This window comes from Puma concolor, chromosome B4, assembly GCF_028749965.1.
Source record: "Puma concolor isolate L17-30 chromosome B4, mPumCon1.1.hap2, whole genome shotgun sequence".
NCBI classification, from domain to species: Eukaryota; Metazoa; Chordata; class Mammalia; order Carnivora; family Felidae; genus Puma; species Puma concolor.
Window position 1 is genome coordinate 102,147,728 of NC_141673.1, and position 17,523 is coordinate 102,165,250.

General features: G+C 49.2%; 1 protein-coding gene across 1 annotated transcript in view; it reads left to right on the plus strand.

The window, feature by feature from the left end:
* The window catches only part of VWF (von Willebrand factor), a 139,193-nt gene that overhangs the window by 76,324 nt on the left and 45,346 nt on the right, over positions 1-17,523 (plus strand). The window contains exons 19-28 of the mRNA XM_025930120.2: positions 65-168; positions 1,462-1,600; positions 3,930-4,064; positions 6,241-6,387; positions 9,039-9,179; positions 9,382-9,495; positions 10,707-10,863; positions 11,865-12,023; positions 12,694-12,829; positions 15,353-16,731. Coding sequence (XP_025785905.1) covers positions 65-168; positions 1,462-1,600; positions 3,930-4,064; positions 6,241-6,387; positions 9,039-9,179; positions 9,382-9,495; positions 10,707-10,863; positions 11,865-12,023; positions 12,694-12,829; positions 15,353-16,731 — 2,611 coding nt within the window. The remainder of the gene's footprint in view (positions 1-64; positions 169-1,461; positions 1,601-3,929; positions 4,065-6,240; positions 6,388-9,038; positions 9,180-9,381; positions 9,496-10,706; positions 10,864-11,864; positions 12,024-12,693; positions 12,830-15,352; positions 16,732-17,523) is intronic.

Consider the following 17,523-nt stretch of genomic DNA (forward strand, 5'->3'; position numbering starts at 1 on the left):
TCTTCTCAGCAGGGCCTACATCACTCATTATGGCCCCTAAGACATTTGGATTCCTTTCCCTTAGGTCCGGCATGAAAACAGATGTGTGGCCCTGGAAAGGTGTCCCTGCTTCCACCAAGGCAGGGAATACGCCCCAGGAGAAACGGTGAAAATTGACTGCAACACTTGGTGAGGCCCTGGGAGAGGCTTTCCTGGGGCCTGCGCCTTTGGGGTGGGGTGAGTGGGAGTGGGGTCACAGTGGCTGACGTGACCACAGGACTCTGGCACTTGCCTCCGGCACCCTGTGGGAACATGGTTGTTCTTTTCCTTTTCTCTGTGTCTCTGTTTCTCGAACTACAAAGTGGGGAGAATCTTTATCCTCTCCTGTGCTCACCCTGCATCAACCCTGTCCTGGAGAGTAGTGTTTCCAAGAGGGACTTTGGCCTATGACTTTGGTCATGGCATGTGTGACCAAGCTGCCAAAAGGCACGGACTTTGGAGGGTCCTTCCCTGGCCTTATACTACCCCCTAAGCATTCTGCAAGTGTGCGTGGCATGGCTGGTTCTCTTCTTCCTTCTCTGTGCCCGCCATTCACTAGCCCTTTTCTCTGTTCACTCACCCTGCCTGTGACAGCTTTAGAGGAAGGTCCCCAGGAACAGAGGCAGGAAGGGCTGGGACCCGGAAGGCGCTTAGCTGTCTTTTGGGCCTGAGGTCTGAGCTTACCACCTCTGACGCACAGAGTGGGCTCTCTGATGTCAGCTCTGGTTATGGGGTGGGGTGGGGTGATGAGCGTTGTGGTAGTGGACACATCACTGTGGATTGAAACATAGCTCTGTACACACAAAACCTCTCCTGGCAGAAGTTCACGGTTGATCACTATTTTCCCAACTCAGAACTTTCCTGCCGTTGTGTCTTTTTCTCCCTGTTAGTGTCAGAAGGCTCTCAACTTCAGTGTCTCTGTTCTGTAGAGACCCCATGGCCACTCTCAGGCATCTTCCAGGGAGGCTGAACCTCAGCAGATCCATAGCAGGTGGTCTACAGAGGAACTGGGCTTCTTCCCCTGGCTGCCCATTACCTTGGATGACCTGTTTCCCCCTTTGCCTCACTTCCCCCTTGAAGCAGGAGGGCAGCATGGCCTTCCCTTTCTCCCCCTTGGCCCTGTGCTCTAAAAATGTGACAGTTTATGGGGCGCCTGGCTGGCTCAGTTGGAAAAGCATGCGACTCTTGATCTTGGGGCCGTGAGTTTGAGCCCACATTGGGCATGAAGCCGACTTAAAAGAAATATGACAGTTTATGACTGCAAACTGCCCTTCCCCATCCCACCCCACAGGCAGCTGGTCCTCCACTTCTAGAGGCTTCCTGGAGGGTTGGGTGGCACCCCAGAGTGATCTGCATTCTTTCATTGTCTTTCATTCCCCAGGGCCCAGAAGGGCCCCTCACACCACAGTACCCACTGGTCATCCTGGCCATTATTATTCCTAGTGTCTGTCGGGACCGGAAGTGGAACTGCACGGACCATGTGTGTGATGCCACGTGCTCTGCCATCGGCATGGCGCACTACCTCACCTTCGACGGGCTCAAATATCTGTTCCCTGGAGAGTGCCAGTATGTTCTGGTGCAGGTGAGAGCGAGGGAGGGAGGGCCTGCTGTCTGTCTCCAGGAGGCACTGGGAGATGCTGACTGCCCTTTGGGGGTTTCCAGATCAGATTCTACTGTTCTGTCTGTAGAAACAGCTCTGGGGCTGGTTTCCACTGGAGCAATTTTCCAGCCCCTAAAAGAGGTGCCTGAAACCCAGAGCCGTGGCCCATCTTCCTTCAGCTTACATGGAGACGTATGAGAATAGGGCAGGAGCTCATTTATTGACTGGGAGTGGTGTGGGAGCAAGGCTACCACCAGCCTAAGGTAGTACCAAAATGGAATTAGAAAAACACATCTGTTCTTTTTGGCAGGCACAGCCTCGATCAGGATGCGCAGTGGGGAGGGTGGGATCGCAGGCTGGATCGAGCCCCTCTCACCCTCACCACCAGTGCCCTGGTGGGCGGCCCAGAACAGGGGGCTGGTTGGAGTGATCCCTGGAGTTGGCTTCCCACCCCATGATCCTATTGCGTTCTCTACCATTTCTATTTCTAACCTAGTGCAATTCAGAAAGGGCATCACAGAAAAGTCATACTGCCCAGGAAATCCTAGGTGGTGAGTGAGGGCACCGGCCTCTCTGCCTTTCTCTCCCCACTGGGTGGATTCCTGTCAACTTCTTTTGCTGGTTGACACCAAAGTGAGTAAGCAAGGAGGTATAAGTGCCTTTCTCATGAGGGATGACACAGCTCGACTCTGTGAAGCTTTAAACAAATGTGGTCTCACTGTCTCCATTCTCAGGAGGAGGAGTAGGACTTGGCGTGGTCTGAAGGGAGGACCACAAACTGGTAGGAGCCTCAGCCTCAGAGACAGAACTGCAGGGCCCATGAGTCAGGCAGTGAGGGTACCTGTAGAGCATGCTGGGAGTGGGGCAGAACGAGCAGCAGCACTGAGAGGCTGTGCACAGAGCATGCTGGGAGTGAGCAGTGGCACCAACTAATGGAGCCTCCTACCTCCCATGACCCAGTCTGGCCCCAGAGAGGCATGCAGTGTGCTAGAGAGACAGGGCATGCACATGATGACGTAGTTTTACTGACACTTAGGAACCTGGGGTGTATCCCCCTCTGGAGCATTCCTACAGATTACATATGGCAGCTCGTCTTTTGATTATCTGCCTCCTAACCTTGGTAACAAAAGATGAGGTGACACCAGCTCTGGCATTCAACCACCCAGCCAGTATCAAATGCAAGTGTGCATCCAGAAAACACGACTAGACTGATTTTGCGCAATGAGAAGCAGCTGGTCAGATCCACTGCTCCCTGGCTTTCCCTGCCCAGGCAGAGCTTTCCCAAGCGGGCCAGTTTTAGTGTCCCTTTCAAATTGTCCCCCTTTGTAGGTTGCTTGTCTTGCATCACAGCCAGTTCTGTTGTCTCCTTCTGATACGTTGTCCCAGATCCTCCCCTTTCTCCCTTCTTTGGGAGGTATCATCAAGACTTAACTCTTTTTCGCAAAATCTCAGCTGGTGACAAGAACCATTTATAAAGCACCTGTCCTTTGTTCCCTCTTTTGTCCTTCACCATCCCATTGACTCAACATAGATCCATTTAACCTAACAATCCCCACTAAGTTGGCTGATCCTGTGTTTTAGAGGGGCCGATTGTGTGTGTCTGTGTCTGTGTGCGGGCGTGTCAGAGAGGTAAGTGACTTGCTCAGTGTATCCAATAACTGGCAGAGCAAGGCTCACACCTAATTTTTCTGTCTTTTTTTTTCTCCTACCATACCACAGCTATAGCCACCATGGGGAGGTATTTGCTAGAAGTGTGTCCCCTTTTTGTTAATTTTCTATGAAATTGCCGGCAAGGACCAGCACTCCGTCATCCTCTATTCCCAGCCAGAGGTGGTAGCTTAGCATCTGTGGAGCTGTGTCAGACGACCTCTGGTTACGTTTCTGGGCCGGCAGTCCAGAGGGATTCAGCTAGAATTTAGAGCCACAAAGTGCCATGTGGTCAAACTGTCCTAGTTAGCTGGGTGAGACTAAGCACTAACAGGTTCTAGGTAGGGGTTTTTAGGCTGATGTGTTCAGCAAAGCATATCACGTGCCACTTCTCCCTCTCCCCTCCCCCTCTCCCTGCTTCTCTACCTTGTGCTCACTGACTCTGGTTCATAGGTAATGGCTGAAGATGACACACCTGTCCCTTTTCCCCCGAAAGTCATTCTCTCTCCCTCTCTCATTCCCTCTCTCTCTGTCTCACACACGCCCATGCATGGACACGGTAACATCCTTTAACACATATCCTTCAATGGTCTGAGATGGTGAGATGCCAATATTCTGATCTGGGGAGAGGTAGCAGGGATAATATTTCTCTCCCTTTCCCCAGGATTACTGTGGCAGTAACCCTGGCACCTTCCGGATCCTGGTGGCGAATGAGGGGTGCAGCTACCCATCAGTGAAATGCAAGAAGCGGATCACCATCCTGGTGGGAGGAGGCGAGATTGAACTGTTTGATGGGGAGGTGAGTGCCAGCCTCATCCCCTCTACGCTCACACCCCTCTGTTCTTCTGTCAGCTGATTAAGAGCATGTATCAAGCGCTGTTTAGAACTTGTGTGACAGAATATCGTACAGTGAGCATGAGGTAGAGTCGTATCGTCTGACCTTCATATATTCTATGAGAAGAACAAGTTGCAGGTGACCATGGATAACACGATCCCATTTTAGTAAAATAAAGTTCAGATATGTGAGTGGACATAAATGTGGGACTGTATCCACAAAAGTGTAGGAAGAATCAGGAGGGTGGGGTGGAGATTGGAGGGCAGGAGGCCTTTCCCTTTCATATACATATGTATGTGTGTGTATATATTTATGAAATATGTAGATAGGAATATATATACACACACCACATATACACACATGTACACATATACTAATGTATACACATATGTACCTATATATGTGCATATGCACACACATATGTAGTGTATATACATAAATATCATGTATACACATATCATATGCATACACATCATATATACACATGCACACATACACACATATACATAATATATACATATATACATATCTGTCATATGATATACGTGGGTATCATTACTACACAATACATATATGTATACATATATATATGCACACATGTACATATATTATATATACATATCTATCATATATGCACTAAAATATATAGATATATATTATATTTACACACACTTAAACATTTATTTTGGGAAGTAATGATGTTTTGGGGATTTTTACTGTATGTTTTTCAGTTCTTTTCAGATAAAATCTTTTCAAAAGAGTTCAAAAGAGCAGTGAACATATTTAGTCCTTGTATACTAAGAGTTTATGAAGTGGTTCTCAGAAGAGTACAGAAGAACCACCTGGCATCTGATTTAAGATCCTGATCCTGGGGTCCACCCTGAGATTCTCAAAGGTCTGAGGGGGACCCCAGAATCTTCATCTGGAGCTCCAGGTAGCCTGGAGACCACAGTTTTGCTTCTGTTGGTCTGAATGTCTTGTACTAGGGAGAACAGGGCCTGGGCTCAAACCTATCCTGGTATCATCATTTTATTCCATGGTCTCAGCCCGCATCCCTCACTTCTTGGGAACATGCACCACCGATATCAGGAGATGGGGAGTGAATTCCCCATTACTGGCTGTAGGTCAGCAGTGTCAACTCTGTGTCAAAGGACAGATGACAATGGTGATGTCGAATAGGAGGTGAGCACTTATGATTAGCTCTGCACGTGTGTGTCACGAAGGAGAACCTTGGCAAAGGGTGACAGGTGCTTTGCAACTAATTCAGTTTTATGAATTAGATAGTCAGCCAAGCATGCTGAGCTGGGCTCTGAGGGCTCGCACAGGCAACAGTTCTGCCAAGTCTAGGGTCTAGGTTGGAGTCCTTCTGGAAACTGAAATCCATGATTCCTGCCACCATCGCTGAGCTTTTCAGTCTCTCTGTTCTCTGTCAGCTGACTCCTGATGACAGGGACTCTGGGGAGCAGGAGATGGGGGAAGGAAAGGGAAGAGTCTAGTGCTCATTTATATAAACGGATAGATTTTTAAATGAATTGCTTAGCGATATTTAAAATCATTGCCATGGTTTTTAAAAAAATTTTTAATGTTTATTTTTGAGAGAGAGAGAGAGACAGAGTGCGAGTGGGGAGGGGGAGAAAGAGAAAGGGAGACACAGAATCTGAAGCAGGCTCCAGGCTCGGAGCTGTCAGCAGAGCCTAACACGGGGCTCGAACTCACAAACCATGAGATCACGAGCTGAGCGGAAGTCAGACGCTCAACCGACTGAGCCACCCAGGTGCCCCTAAAATCATTGCCATGTTAAAACTTGATTAGGAGACCTCGTGCATTTAATGATCAAGTATAAAAAATTATTTTTGTGAGGTGATGGATATCTTCCACTGGTAGGTTTCATTGTATTTTTGATCTTATAATTACGATTTTGCTGCCATCTCTGCTATGATCCCTGAGTCATAGGATTCTTGGCCAGTGATAGGCAAGACTGACGCAGAAACATCCAGGCAGGGTGTAGGCCCCAAAAGGGCATGCTCTGACCAGGTGGGGCAAATGACTTGTAGTTCTGGAGACAGGCAGGGGTGTGGGGTGGAGGGGGTCTCTCATGTCTGCCCTTCACTCCCTCTTCTCGTGCTTTGTCATCCTTCAGGTGAATGTGATGAAGCCCATGATGGATGAGACCCACTTTGAGGTGGTGGAGTCTGGTCACTATGTCATTCTGCTGCTGGGCAAGGCCCTTTCTGTGATCTGGGACCACCGCCTGAGCATCTCCGTGGCTCTGAAGCAGACATACCAGGTTAGTGACTCTTCTCTGTTTCCTCTTGGTCTTGTCTGTGACTTGCTGTTTGCACCTTTCTCAGCTTTCTGAGCAGCAGCCCACTGGCCCTGCCCACTGCCACGGGGGAAAGTGGCTGGTCATCTCGTCTGGCCTCCTTTCCCAGACAAGTAAGACCATTGATTCAAGGTGTAGAGTCAGCCTTGGCTGTTTCCGGAAACCAGCTGCATGTAGGAAGGACTGTGGCTGGCCCCAACCCAGCAAACCATTCCTTGAATGGCCTTGCTAGGCATGCAGTTTATATCCCCCAAAGAAGGAAGTGAAAGATGAGGCAATAGCTTTTCTTAAGGTTTTTTGACCTAAAGAGGCATACTGATCACGCGCCATATTGTTAAAACACTGTGAAACATTCTGGGGTGTTGCCTTGCCATTTGAACCATAGACCAGTACATTCTGAGAGCTATTTGTAGAACTGCTGACAGCCTAGTTTAGAGAAAGTTACGCCATTTGTGTCCAGGTTCCAACAGTTTGTTTGGACTTTGTTTTTCTAACCAGCAAGTGTGGGACAAGTACTCTGTCTACTCTGGTGGCTGATTTAGCCTCAGTAGCATCTCTGACAGCACCATTCATTTCGGCTGTACTGAAGTGAGGCTGCACTGCCCTTATTTCCTGTGGTGCCCACTCTACTTCCTGAACACAGTAACAATTCACTCATTCATTTATTCAACAAATCCTTACTAAGCTCTGTTATGTATCAAGCCCTGTTCTAGGCACTGTGGCTACAGCAGGGAAAAAATTACATATGTATATGCACGTATGTATATAAATATGGGTATGAATATGTGTATGTATATGCGTATGTGTGTACATGGGAATATATGTGTGTGTGTGTGTGTGTGTGTATGTAAACCCTTGTCTTAGTTTCCTATTGCTGCTATAACAAATTACCAAACTTAGTAATTTAAAACAACAACATAAATTTATTTTATTTTTAAATTTAATGTTTATTTACTTATGACAGAGAGAGATAGAGAGTGTGAGCATGCATGCAAGTGGGGGAGGGGCAGAGAGAAAGGGAGACAGAGAATCCAAAGCAGGCTCCGCTCTGCCAACACAAAGCCTGATGTGGGGCTTGAACCCACAAACCATGAGATCACGACCTGAGCAGAAGTCAGGCGCTCAACTCAACCAACTGAGCCACCCAGGTACCCCAGGAACATAAATTTATTATCTGAGGGTTCTGGAGGTCAAAAGTATGAAGGGCTGCATTCTCCTGGAGGCTTTAGGGGAGAATCCGTTTCCTTGCCTTGTCTAGCTTCTGGGGCCTGCTTGCATTCCTTGGCTCATGGTCCCATCCTCCATCTTCAAAACAAACAGCACAGCATCTTCCAATATCTCTCTGCTTCTGCCAGCTCACCCTTCTCTGACTCCTCCCGTGCACCTTGTAAGACCCTGTGATTATACTGGGCCTACTTAGATTGTCCAGGACAACCTTCCCATCATGAAATCCTTAACCTAATCACATCAACAAAGTTCCTTTTGCCATGTGTGGATTAGGGCATGGACATCTTTGCGGGGGGGGGGGGGGGCACGGTGTTGCCTGACACAACCCTGGTGGAGATTGTATTCTAATGGGGCTATTATTTTAGATTGGTTGGTCTGATGAGACCTGTCTGAAAAGGTAACATGAGCAGAGTCTTCAGGGAAGGGAGGGAGTGAATCATGTAAATATCCAGACAAAAGAATTTAAGCTGTTGGAATAGCATGTTCAAAGGCCCTACAGTGGATGGCCTTTGGGGTATTTGAACAATGAGGCCAGTGTGGCTGGAGAAGAGGGATGGAGTGAATGGTAGTTAATAAGGGCAGGGGCCGTACTATGAGGGGCCTACTATGAGTAGGCCTTTCGTCCAATTATGTGAACACTCTTCTTATATGTTTCCCAGTAAGTTCATCCTTGTACCAAATAGATTCTCTGTATTGAAACAAAAGAGAGCAAGTCACGTCTCAAGACAGGGCTCTAAGTATGTTGTAAGAGCATAATATGCTTTGTTTTCCAGGCTAGATATTTCTAGTTCTTTACATAGTTTTTATGTGATGGTTTCCATTCATTCAGCAATCACTTGTTCAGGACTCGTAGCTGCCCATGCTTGCATGTTGTATACATGATAGGTGAACACAGAGACAAATAAGATATTATGTCAACCCTGGTGGCATTTGACATACAGCAGAATCCTAGCCAGCCTGTTCTGGACAGGCTGCAGTTGTCCAGATAATGGGCTTGCATTATTACATTGTCCACAGTAAAGTATGACTAGAACATTCCCTCTTTGGATCTGTACACTCTCATTGATGTGATGTTGAACTGGCTCCTCTTTCTGCTCAGCCTGTTGCTGGGGAGAGTGATGGTTTATACTGGAGCAGGTTGTCTCTCTTTGTGAATGACCTCTGTTTAACTTGAAGATGGGGGACGTGAGGAAGCCTGGAAAAACCTTGGCAAGGACAAGGCTTTGCCGATTATCCTGGTCTGCTTCTGGGTCTCCGTCCCTGTCCTTTTTCCAGCCTCTCCTTCTTCTGATGAACCTGCCTTCTTTGCTGCCCGGAACTCTCCTTTCCCCGAGTCAGAGAGTTTGCTCCGAGGTTTACAGTGCTCATGATCTCATCTTGTCTGTTAGGAGAAAGTGTGTGGTCTATGTGGGAATTTTGATGGCATCCAGAACAATGACTTCACCACCAGCAGCCTCCAAGTGGAAGAAGATCCCGTGGACTTTGGGAATTCCTGGAAAGTGAGCCCGCGGTGTGCCGACACCAGGAAAGTATGTCTGGGGTCTCTGTGCGGACCGAGCCCAAGAAGCGTGCTTCCTGGAACGTCCCCATCAGTTTTATGGGGGTTGGAGGGGGGTGGGGTGGAGGGGGGGTGGTATGAACTTCAGTGGAGGCATGGCTCCAGAGGAGGGTCTCTTGGATCCTTCTGGGCTGTGTTTTGGTCCATCTGTGTCCTCTTGCCCTGTTCCCCAGGTACCACTGGACTCATCCCCTGCTACCTGTCACAGCAACGTCATGAAGCAGACAATGGTGGATTCCTCCTGCAGGATCCTCACCAGTGATATTTTCCAGGACTGCAACAGGCTGGTGAGGGCTGTGGGGTCATTGGAGGCAGAAGACTGCTAAGGGTTGGCTGAGTGGCTTGGGCACTTGGAGCATGAGCTTCTAATTGTGGACACCACCTTGGAGGCTTTGAATTGGTCTCTATCAAGTCACCTCTTTACTCCTTTTCTCGGCTTCAGGCTGGGAAACAGAAAGCATAAAGGACAGTGTATGAGGAGAGCAATTCCTGGCGAGCCATTTTTCTTCTACGCAAGGCAGAGCTCTTCTGGGCATCTGACAATGCTTCTCTTTTGGCCTCAGTCTTAGAGCTTGTGTGCACATGTATGTGGGTGTCTGTGTGGGTACACGTGTATATATGTATACGTGCACGCACACAGCCACGTACACACGCATGCGCTCTGTAGCACCACATGTATGAAACCAGTCTCAGCAATCCTTTTATCCATCCAGTGACTTTTAGTTCCTGAGGATACTTCAGAGAGTACCTAGGGTTGGCTAGTTGGGTGGACACCCTGGGCATCTCGGTTGGAGGAAGGAAGGTAGTGAGGCAGCCAGGGAGATCAGGATTGTTGGAATGTGTTGGAAACAATGATGCGCTTAATGTCTGAATTCATTCCTACCACAACTACCTTGGAAAAGGCCAGTGTGTGCAGCAGTGTGTGGGGCGGGCAGGGAAGGTGAGAAGGGGTTACTGAGATCTAATGTGGGTAGTGAGTGGGAAGCTTGGGGGGCAGAGTCTGGGAGGCCCAGGCCGGTCCGGTCCTACAGTCCAGCGGAATAGCCCCACAGCGCCCCAGTGAGGCAGCATGAGCAGTCCTGATGTGTTCCTTCCTTCATTTTGAGGCAAAGGAAGAAGGCAACCAGCATGTATGTGTTTATGAGAAACAGCTAACACCTGTGAGGTTGAGTGTGGGTTATGGGAATGGCTGGCTGGCTGAGCAGGTATGTGGGAAGATGGATAGAAGAGAACGTTCTGAAAAATTCTAAGGCATATCATATCCTATGAAAGGCCAGCAACACTCCTCTATTCAGCTTTTCTTGTTGGAATCCAGATTAGGACTAGGAATTAGTATGCCTTTGTACCCACTCCCTGTTGGGGCCACTGACCAGCATTTCTCCTTCTACCCTGGAGCCCCAGTTGCCCTACTCTGATCACCAGAATATTTTCCCCCAGACCAAGAGCCAGGGTTCCTGAATTCTGCCCAGGCCTAGGCCACCCTGAGACTCCCTTGCAGGTGGACCCTGACCCATTCCTGGATGTTTGCATCTACGACACTTGCTCCTGTGAGTCCATTGGGGACTGTGCCTGCTTCTGTGACACCATTGCTGCCTACGCCCACGTGTGTGCCCAGCACGGCAAGGTGGTGGCCTGGAGGACAGCCACATTGTGTCGTGAGTCCTGATGTCCCTCAGACACCATCCCTCATGGATCTAGACTTTAACACCCCTAAGTGGGGTGTGGGAGGACTCCTTCGTGGGAGAGAACATAGAGCTCCTGTATGGGGACAGATGGCTGAGGGTTGAAGGGAGTTAAGACATTGATGGGCATGCCTGGTTGGTTCAGTCAGTTGAGCATCCGACTCTTGATTTCAGCTCAGGTCATGATCTTGCCACCTACTTGGGATTCTATCTCCCTCTCTTTATTTTCCCCTCCCCCATGCTCGCTCTTTCTTTCTCTCTCTCAAAAGAAATAAACTTAAAAAAAAAAAAAGACATTGATGTGAGTGAGTAGGGAGAGGGGACAGTGATTGAAGGCATTAATACATAGAGAAATTCCAGAAGAGGGAGAAGATGAAACAGTGATGAAAAGAAGAAGGAAGTCAATATTTTAATTAAATTCAATATCTTTAATTAGATGCTATTATATTTGCCAATGTGAGTGATCAATGCATACATTATTTATAGAGAGTCTTCCTTGGGTGTCAGCAGCTGAATGTTTTTTTTTCAACGTTTTTTTTTTTTATTTATTTTTCGGACAGAGAGAGACAGAGCATGAACGGGGGAGGGGCAGAGAGAGAGGGAGACACAGAATCGGAAACAGGCTCCAGGCCCTGAGCCATCAGCCCAGAGCCTGACGCGGGGCTCGAACTCACGGACCGCGAGATCGTGACCTGGCTGAAGTTGGACGCTTAACCGACTGTGCCACCCAGGCGCCCCTGAATGTTTTTATATGGAGAACAGATTCAGAACCATTAGGTTCCTGGCTTAGGTGCTTTAAAACCTGGGCAGCCTCTAATACTGGTGACTCACATGCTGCTTAGTTCCCCACCGGCATCATCACTTCCCCCAGGGCCGTCACCACCATGGGTGTCACCACCATCTCTTTGGGGCCTTTGGTGCCCTCCCGTCTTCTCGGGTGGCACAGGGTGCCTGCTCATGTTCTATCTACACAGCCCAGAGCTGCGAGGAGAGGAATCTCCATGAGAACGGGTATGAGTGTGAGTGGCGCTATAACAGCTGTGCCCCGGCCTGTCCTATCACGTGCCAGCATCCTGAGCCACTGGCGTGCCCGGTGCAGTGTGTGGAAGGCTGCCATGCACACTGCCCTCCGGGTAAGTCAACTGTCCTGGGTCGGGAAGGGTTGGAGGGCGGGGCTGGGCTGTCAGGAAAGGTGCTTCCTGGTGGTACTCAACTTCACCCCGTGGTGTCCTGTCCCTGTCCTTACCACCCTGGGTTCTGCTTCCAGGTGCCCTTTCATCCAAGCCAGGCCAGCTATGATTTTTGTCAAGTTTAGCTCCTATACGTGCTTGTGTCTGCCTATTTATGGGCTTACCATTAAGAGCACTTTCTGATAGAACTTTCTGGAATGGCGGGAAAGTTCTGTGGAAAGGTAGCTCCTGTGTCTGAGGAATTGAAGTTTCAATTTTATTTAGTGTCGGTTTACATTGAAATTTTACTAGCTGCCTGTGGTTACTGGCCACTCTATTGGATAGCACAGATCTAGAGTAATCAAATATATTCTTTGGTGGAGTGAAAACAGCCTTGGAGATAAGATTGTCCTGAGGCTTGGGCGTGGTGAGTTAGGGGGAAGGAATATCCCCTCCCAGTCTTACAGAGGGATACACCAGGCCCAAAGAAAGAGAGTTGCTTTCTAAGTGGTGAGGTGGCCCTTGAGGGAGGCGGGCAGAGCTAGCTTCTGGTAGAGGCTCCTTTAGCTAAAAAGCGAGTCTTCCTTGTGGGAGAGGTGAGAGTTTTCTTCCTAATGGGGGGTTTGTCATGCAGGGAAAATCCTGGATGAGCTTTTGCAGACCTGCATCGACCCCAAAGACTGTCCTGTGTGTGAGGTGGCTGGTCGTCGCTTGGCCTCAGGGAAGAAAATCACCTTGAACCCCAATGACCCTGAGCACTGCCAAATTTGGTAAAACAGACCCTCTGGTGTTTGAAGTGATGTTTTCTGGGGCCTCTTCAGAGACATAGGTTTGGGGAGGAGCTTGCTATGTTAGTTGAGAGGTTGAGTGCTTGTTTTGTTTTATTTCTAGACTTTGCTTCTCTGTCTTTAAGGACAGACTACATTGCGTCCCCAGAAAACACTTCTTGAGAGACTGAAGTATTTTCGTTTCTTCCATCTTGTGGAAGGATATAGTCTCTTACTGTTAGAAATAAGCCCATTGACCCAATGAAAGGAGGGACACAGAGACTCAGAGCACAAAGAAGTGAGGTTTTAATCAACCTTCTTGCAAGAGTGGGTATCTGACAGACAGGAGCACTCGGGGCAGTTACACAGACAATTTATCTCCTAGCAGAAGTCCCTCCCCCAATTCTTCATTGGTTTGAGTACTACAGAGGTTACAGCCTTACCTGGATGTCTCCTATGCACATGAAGGGCAAAAAGTAGTCTGGTAGGAACAAATGTTCATTCCCTGAGGTGACACAGAGACCTTTCAGTCCCTCCTCCCTGTTTCCTTTGGTGCATGCTCATTGCCAAGCCTGCAAAAATAAGCCTGAGAAATGGAGAGGGGAAGACCTAGGAAGTGAAGTATCTAAGGGTTTGGGACTCCATTGTGGGGGTCAGTTGTACGTATTTCCAGTAGGTTGTAAACTCATTGTTAGACAATACAACTTTTATTTGGTACTTTTGAAAATGAATCCTCTCCCTTATTTCTCATATTATTGTCCCTGGAGGTCACATCTAGTCCAAAGACAGATACCTATGGAAGTCAAATTGCTTTTTACTCAGAGCCCCGACCCCTCAGTGTGATATAGACACCTTGGGGCCACAGCCAAGGTCCCAGGATGGGGCTTTTGTAGTTGGGAGGGAAGACACTATCACTGCACCCTGGGTTCTCACTTGGATTACCTCTGGGAGCTGGCCTTTGGGGAGGTGAGAAGGAGTCCTCAGGGTGAGCTCTGAACTTTCTGAAGCTCTGCTCCCAAGTAGGGAACATGTGTTCAGATGTTGATGTGTTTAACACCACGCCCTGACACTGATCGAGCCTTGTGGGAACTTGAACTTGAGAACTTACATTTTCTGGGGAAGGGCTGTGGCCACAGCTGCCAGAGTCAGACCCCACCACTGCCATCTGTACAAACAAGGGGAACACTGTCCGGGGTTAATTTTCTAGCAGACACAGGAAACTAGAGAGTATGGCACTCATGCATTGTTAACCAAGAATTGAAGCAATAAATCGTGTGGACCATGGGGGAAGTAAGAATTAACTTCCCAGTACGATTCTGCCTGCCCACCTTCCCCATGCTGAAACGGAGACCGTAAGGAATGAAAAAGGGGAGAAGCCACCACTGACTTGGGGTTCTGAGCCACACAGGCATGAGAGCTTAGAGCCCTCTCCCGGCCTCCCTCTGCTGTCCCATGGGGAGGGCAGCTACCAGGGTACACACTGTGGCTTCAGACAGCTGTGTGCAATAATTCCAAAACAGGCTGGGGACATTGCATGAGAGGCAAGGCACAGGGGACATTTCTCAAGGCTCAGGGAACTGCTGCCTCTCAGCTTTACTGGGGTTGCTGAGGGCAAGTGGCCTCAAAGGCGGAGAGTACGTATAGGGGATGGTCCCAACCTCTGTGGGTCTCCACCATGGGGCAGCTTGATTTCACCTGTGGTTTGGTATACCTTGCCATCTCTAGGACGCTGGTGAGGAGTGACCAGAGGGGTCTGGAAACTTGGTTTGTTAGTGCAGGAATTTGTATGAGGGTAAGGGCTCTGCTGCAGACTTGTGCTTGGAGCTGGGTGCAGGGCCTAGCCTCTCCCTGGCACATGACAGGTGTTCACCGCATAGCCCTTGGAGGAATGAATGAACAATCCACTGTCTTTTCCCCTAACATCTTGGACATTCCCAACTTTGTTCTGGGATAAAGTTGGGATTTTGAATCTTTATTCATCTTTCCAAAACGTTTTTACTCCACTTTTTTCTCTTTTTCTTGAGGCCCAACATATTATACAAAATTCGTACAGCTTAAATTGTCACAGAAAATACTGTAAAACATTTATCTTCAATAGGACCTTTACCAGTCTTGGTCAGCATCATTCTTTTAGATCATTATTTGTCTTTGGAGACACTTGGAAGAAGGTTTGGATTATAATTAAATATTTATGCTATTAGAGATGTAGGTTGAAAAGACATCAACTTTGAATGGCAGTGTGGATATCCTAGAAGCAAGAAAGGTTCTTCCTAAGGTGCTATGATGGATTAAAGCTTTGGCTTCTAGAATAAAGGGAGGCTTATTGCTGCATGTGTAGAGGTGCTATTTGGGGACATATGTTAAAAAATGCTGTGTCACTTAGGTGGGGAGTGATTCATGGGACCTCAGTTCAGGCAGGCCAGGCAGGCAGTTCTAGGGGAATATATGTGGGATGGTTCTAAATAAGGCTGAGGAGTGCCCAGAAGTTTTTCCTGAACCACTCCTGGTTTTCTCTCTCTACCGCAGTCATTGTGATGGTGTCAACCTCACCTGTGAGGCCTGCAGGGAGCCTGGAGGCCTAGTGGTGCCCCCCACAGAAGGCCCGGTCAGAGCCACCACCCCATACGTGGAGGACACCCCGGAGCCGCCCCTCCACGACTTCTATTGCAGCAGGCTTCTGGACCTGGTTTTCCTGCTAGACGGCTCCTCCAAGCTGTCCGAGGCTGAGTTCGAAGTGCTGAAGGCCTTTGTGGTGGGCATGATGGAGCGTCTGCACATCTCCCAGAAGCGGATCCGCGTGGCTGTGGTGGAGTACCATGACGGCTCCCACGCCTACATCCAGCTCAAGGACCGGAAGCGACCCTCGGAGCTACGGCGCATTGCCAGCCAGGTGAAGTATGCAGGCAGTGAGGTGGCCTCCACCAGCGAGGTCTTGAAGTACACTCTGTTCCAGATCTTTGGCAAGATTGATCGCCCTGAAGCATCCCGCATTGCCCTGCTCCTGATGGCCAGCCAGGAGCCCCAGAGGCTGGCCCGGAATTTGATCCGTTACGTGCAGGGCCTGAAGAAGAAGAAAGTCATCATGATCCCGGTGGGCATCGGGCCCCATGCCAACCTCAAGCAGATCCACACCATTGAGAAGCAGGCCCCCGAGAACAAGGCCTTTGTGCTCAGTGGTGTGGATGAGCTGGAGCAGCAAAGGGATAAAATTATCAACTACCTCTGTGACCTTGCCCCCGAAGCGCCTGCCCCTACCCAGCATCCCCCTATGGTACCAGTCACTGTGGGTCCAGGGCTCATGGGGGTTTCATCCTCAGGACCCAAAAGGAACCCCACGGTTCTGGACGTGGTGTTTGTCCTGGAAGGGTCCGACAAAATTGGTGAGGCCAACTTTAACAAGAGCAGGGAGTTCATGGAGGAGGTGATTCGGCGCATGGATGTGGGCCAGGACGGCATCCACATCACAGTGCTGCAGTACTCGTACATGGTGACTGTGGAGTACACCTTCAGGGAGGCCCAGTCCAAGGGTGAGGTCCTGCAGCAGGTGCGGGAGATCCGGTACCGGGGTGGCAATAGGACCAACACTGGACTGGCCCTGCAGTACCTGTCTGAACACAGCTTCTCAGCCAGCCAGGGGGACCGGGAGCAGGCACCTAACCTGGTCTACATGGTCACTGGAAACCCCGCCTCCGATGAGATCAAGCGGATGCCTGGAGACATCCAGGTGGTACCCATCGGAGTGGGCCCTCATGCCAACCTGTGGGAGCTGGAGCAGCTCGGCTGGCCCAACGCCCCCATCCTCATCCAGGACTTTGGCGTGCTCCCCCGAGAGGCTCCTGATCTGGTGCTGCAGAGGTGCTGCTCTGGAGACGGGCTGCAGATTCCTACCCTTTCCCCTACCCCAGGTATGCGGGCACCTGGCCTGGCGAGAGAGCTGCTGACTGCTGGCAGGGATGCAGTTCTTGGGTACTAATCCTGCTTTTCTGCTCTTTTCAGTCAAACCCTCACCTTTAGAGTACGAGCCTTTTGGGGAAAGGAGCTTATAAATTCAAAGGTTATACAAGGCTATTGTTAAAATATAAACAATAGGGGCGCCTGGATGGCGCAGTCGGTTAAGCGTCCGACTTCAGCCAGGTCACGATCTCGCGGTCCGTGAGTTCGAGCCCCGCGTCGGGCTCTGGGCTGATGGCTCGGAGCCTGGAGCCTGTTTCCGATTCTGTGTCTCCCTCTCTCTCTGCCCCTCCCCCGTTCATGCTCGGTCTCTCTCTGTCCCCAAAAAAATAAAATAAACGTTGAAAAAAAAAATTAAAAAAAAAAAATATAAACAATACCAACGATGTAGAGTAAAAAAAATAAATACAAGTTTTGGTTTATCCCACAGCCTCATCCCCACCTAATCCCACTCCTTGCTTTGGAGATAACCTGTTCAGTCTGGGGACTCTCAGCTTTGACCGCACTGGATGGGTAAAATTACTCTAAGTAACTGGTGTTCTTTGGGGCAAGGCCAGAAGTTGGGTGACAGGCGGAGGGTTGCATCCTCAGATTCTGGAACCAGACTGCATTAGTTTGAAATTCAACTCTGCCGCTTACTAGCTGGGTGATTTGGGGCAATTTATTTTTGGTAATGGTTTTTGGGCAATTTTGAGCAAATACCTCTGTGTATATGCTTCCTTATCTGTGAAAAAAAGTGGGATGGC